The 2,932-nt window shown below is 44.2% G+C and overlaps 1 protein-coding gene across 1 annotated transcript in view; it reads left to right on the plus strand.

Annotated features, from left to right (window-relative positions):
- The window catches only part of CCDC125 (coiled-coil domain containing 125), a 25,839-nt gene continuing 22,907 nt past the window's right edge, over positions 1-2,932 (plus strand). Inside the window, exon 1 of the mRNA XM_021711135.1 lies at positions 1-366. Coding sequence (XP_021566810.1) covers positions 57-366 — 310 coding nt within the window. The 5' untranslated portion in view covers positions 1-56. The remainder of the gene's footprint in view (positions 367-2,932) is intronic.

Raw genomic sequence — 2,932 nt, forward strand, 5'->3', positions numbered from 1 at the left:
GTTTTTCTGAACTATTACAACCTGCTTTTCCTTTTGTTAAAAACAGCATTTGCCTAATGAGCAAGGTGGCGAGGTCATCAAGTGAGTCGGAGGAGCAGCTCTGGAAAACAGAAGAGGATGACATGATAGAAGGTGATTTAGGGTATGGCCTCGGAAGAAGACCTGGTGGTATTTATGAGGTGGAAGTTTCACATTTATTTAGGTCAAGGAAAAGATCAGATGGAAGGAGCTTTAGCCCTCCCCCGTTTCCGAGAAAGGGAGAAGAAAGAAGCGGAGCTATTTTTCAATATTCCAAGCAGAAGAGCTTGCAAGATACATACCCTGGAGGGTCCAGAATTTCCAGTTACAGGCGACAAAGTAGCACTGGTAAGAATGCCGGATTTCCTCTTTTTTCTTTCTTCTGCGAATAGTATCAATGCTATAACCCTTCCAGCACATGAAAACAAGTTGCCACAGTGAATTGTAGAAATGTGTCTTTATTTATCTCTTGGGATTGGTAATAGTACAAAAGTAATTGACGCTTATATTTCTTTCTTTGTTTTTCACCTGGAATCTCACACTGTCGCCCAGACTGGAGCACAGTGGTACGTCAAGTCTCACTGCAGCCCTGACTTCCTGGGCTCAGGTGAGCCTTCTGCCTCAGCCTCCTGAGTAGCTGGGACTACAGGCGCACACCACCATGCTCAGCTGATTTTTAGATTGTTTTGTAGAGATGAAAGTCTCACTATGTTGCCCAGGCTGGTCTTGAACTCCTGGGCTCAAGTAATACTCATGCTTTGGCTTTCCAAACTGCTGGGATTACAGGTGGGAGCCGCTGTGCCTGGCGATGCTTATATTTCTAAGTATTGTACAAATGTTGGAGTACACTAATTACTATGCAACACTAACGTATGTTTGTTAGTGATATCAGTAAGTGATTGCCAACCTTGCTTTTTTTTGTGATGTACTTTTATTTTTCTCTTAGTCAACAAATAGTTATCAGGTGACTGGCCCAGGTCTATTTTCTGGGAAAAATATCAGTGAACAAAATAGGGAAGCGTTCTAATGTCATGGATTTCACATTCTAGTAGAGAAGATAGAAGATACACTTACCAACTAACAGATATATAACATCAGCAGTGAAGGGAAAGTAGGTGACTGTAGGGGACGGAGCACCACTATTTCAGGCCAGGATCGGGCAAGGCCTGTAAAGAGGTGCCTTTTTTTTTTCCTTACACAAATGCCCTTCAGAAAAGAGGTGACATCTGAGCACTGGAATGGAGTGGGGAGCAAGCCTACTGGCTGTTTGGGAAAGGTATGTTCCAGGCAGAACACAGATGCTTCCAGTTCTTTTAGGGTGTCACGAAATTCTCAAAAAATGGTCAAAGTAAATCTTAACTTATCATGACCAAAAAGAAATTATGCTTTACATTAGGGAAGGGTCAGAATTCAGAATCATGCTATGAGAGAATGTTGCCATTCCAGAGTGACTGGGAATCCCTCGATGAGCCCATGCCTGGACTGTGGCACTGGCGCTTGCCCGGCTGTCTTTTGCAATCCATGTTGTAAAGCTTCCCTCCTGAAACTTCCCCCACCAAAGTCGAACAAACACAAATTAGAACAACTTACACAACATGGTTTATATTTACAAAATACATGTTACAGCTTGGGGTTCCTCCAGATCCTTCAAAATCCTTCTTGAAATTAGAATGGGATTATTTATGGATGTTTCTTCCAACTCCTTATTATACATAGAGGATGGATTCTGTTTTGCAAATATCATGTTGAAAACTGAGTGGGATGCTAAGATGCTTTTATAAAATCATGAGGAAACGCTGGGGTATAAATAAGATGTCATCGTAATAGTACGAGTTCTTGTTTTGTTGGGCTATGGACTTTTGTCTTTTTATCAGAGTTGGCCTGATCCTAGGTAAGGATGTTGTATCAGTTCCTTATTGTTGATAGTTAATTTCCAAAGTACCACAGATTTAGTGTCTTAAAACAACACGTTATTTTGCAGCTCTGTGGGTCAGAAGTCCAAAGTGAATTTCACTGGGTGAAAATCAGGGTGTCGCAGGGCTGTGTTCCCCCTGGAGCGACCGCTCTCTCGCCTTTTCCGCTTCCACAGGCTGCCCGCGTTCCTGGGCTCGGGGCCCCTCCTCCAGCTTTGAGCCAGCAGCGGCTGGTTGAGCCTTCTCACTTTGTATTGCTCTGCCATTCCTCTTTCACTTAGGAGGACTTCCTTGAGTGCTCGGGACCCCCCCCCGCCGGACAGTCTAGGGCAATGCCCCATCTCAGTAGCCTTAATTTAATGCATCTGCAGAGTCCCTTTGGCCATGTGGCCACAGGTTCTGTGGCTTAGGATGTGGGCATCTTATTCTGCCTAGCACAGGTATTAATGGAACAGAACTTTTCATGGCCAGCCCAGTGTCCCTCAATCCCTTCTTGAAGCCGTGTTATCACCATAGTGAAAACATGATGTGGGGTTTGCCTTTGATACTGTGATGTGGGTGAAAGTTCAGGATAGCAAAGAGAAAAATTGTTTTGAGGAATTTTTTTTTTTAGAATAAACATTCTTCTCAAGAAATTTTTAATGTCCCTCAAAATAATCTTTCTGAAATTATTTTTCTTCTTTTTACTTCTTATACCTTTGCTTATAGAGTACCATCTTAATTTTTTTAATAGCCAGTGAAACAGAAATGTAAATGAAGCCTCAGCTGGGCTCGATGGCTCAGCCTGGAATCCCAGCGCTTTGGGAGGCTGAGGTGAGTGGACTGCCTGAGCCCGCGGGTTCGAGACCCGCCCGGGCAACTTGGCGAGACCGCATCTCTACAATAAACCAAAAACTTAGCAGGGCGTGGTAGCGCACCCCTGTAGTTCCAGGTACTTGAAAGGCTGAGGCGGAAGGATCGCCGGAGCCCAGCAGGTCGAGGCGACAGAGTGAGACTCCAAC

The sequence above is a fragment of the Carlito syrichta genome, unplaced genomic scaffold, assembly GCF_000164805.1.
Source record: "Carlito syrichta isolate Samal-C Ts95f unplaced genomic scaffold, Tarsius_syrichta-2.0.1 Scaffold301869, whole genome shotgun sequence".
NCBI classification, from domain to species: domain Eukaryota; kingdom Metazoa; phylum Chordata; class Mammalia; order Primates; family Tarsiidae; genus Carlito; species Carlito syrichta.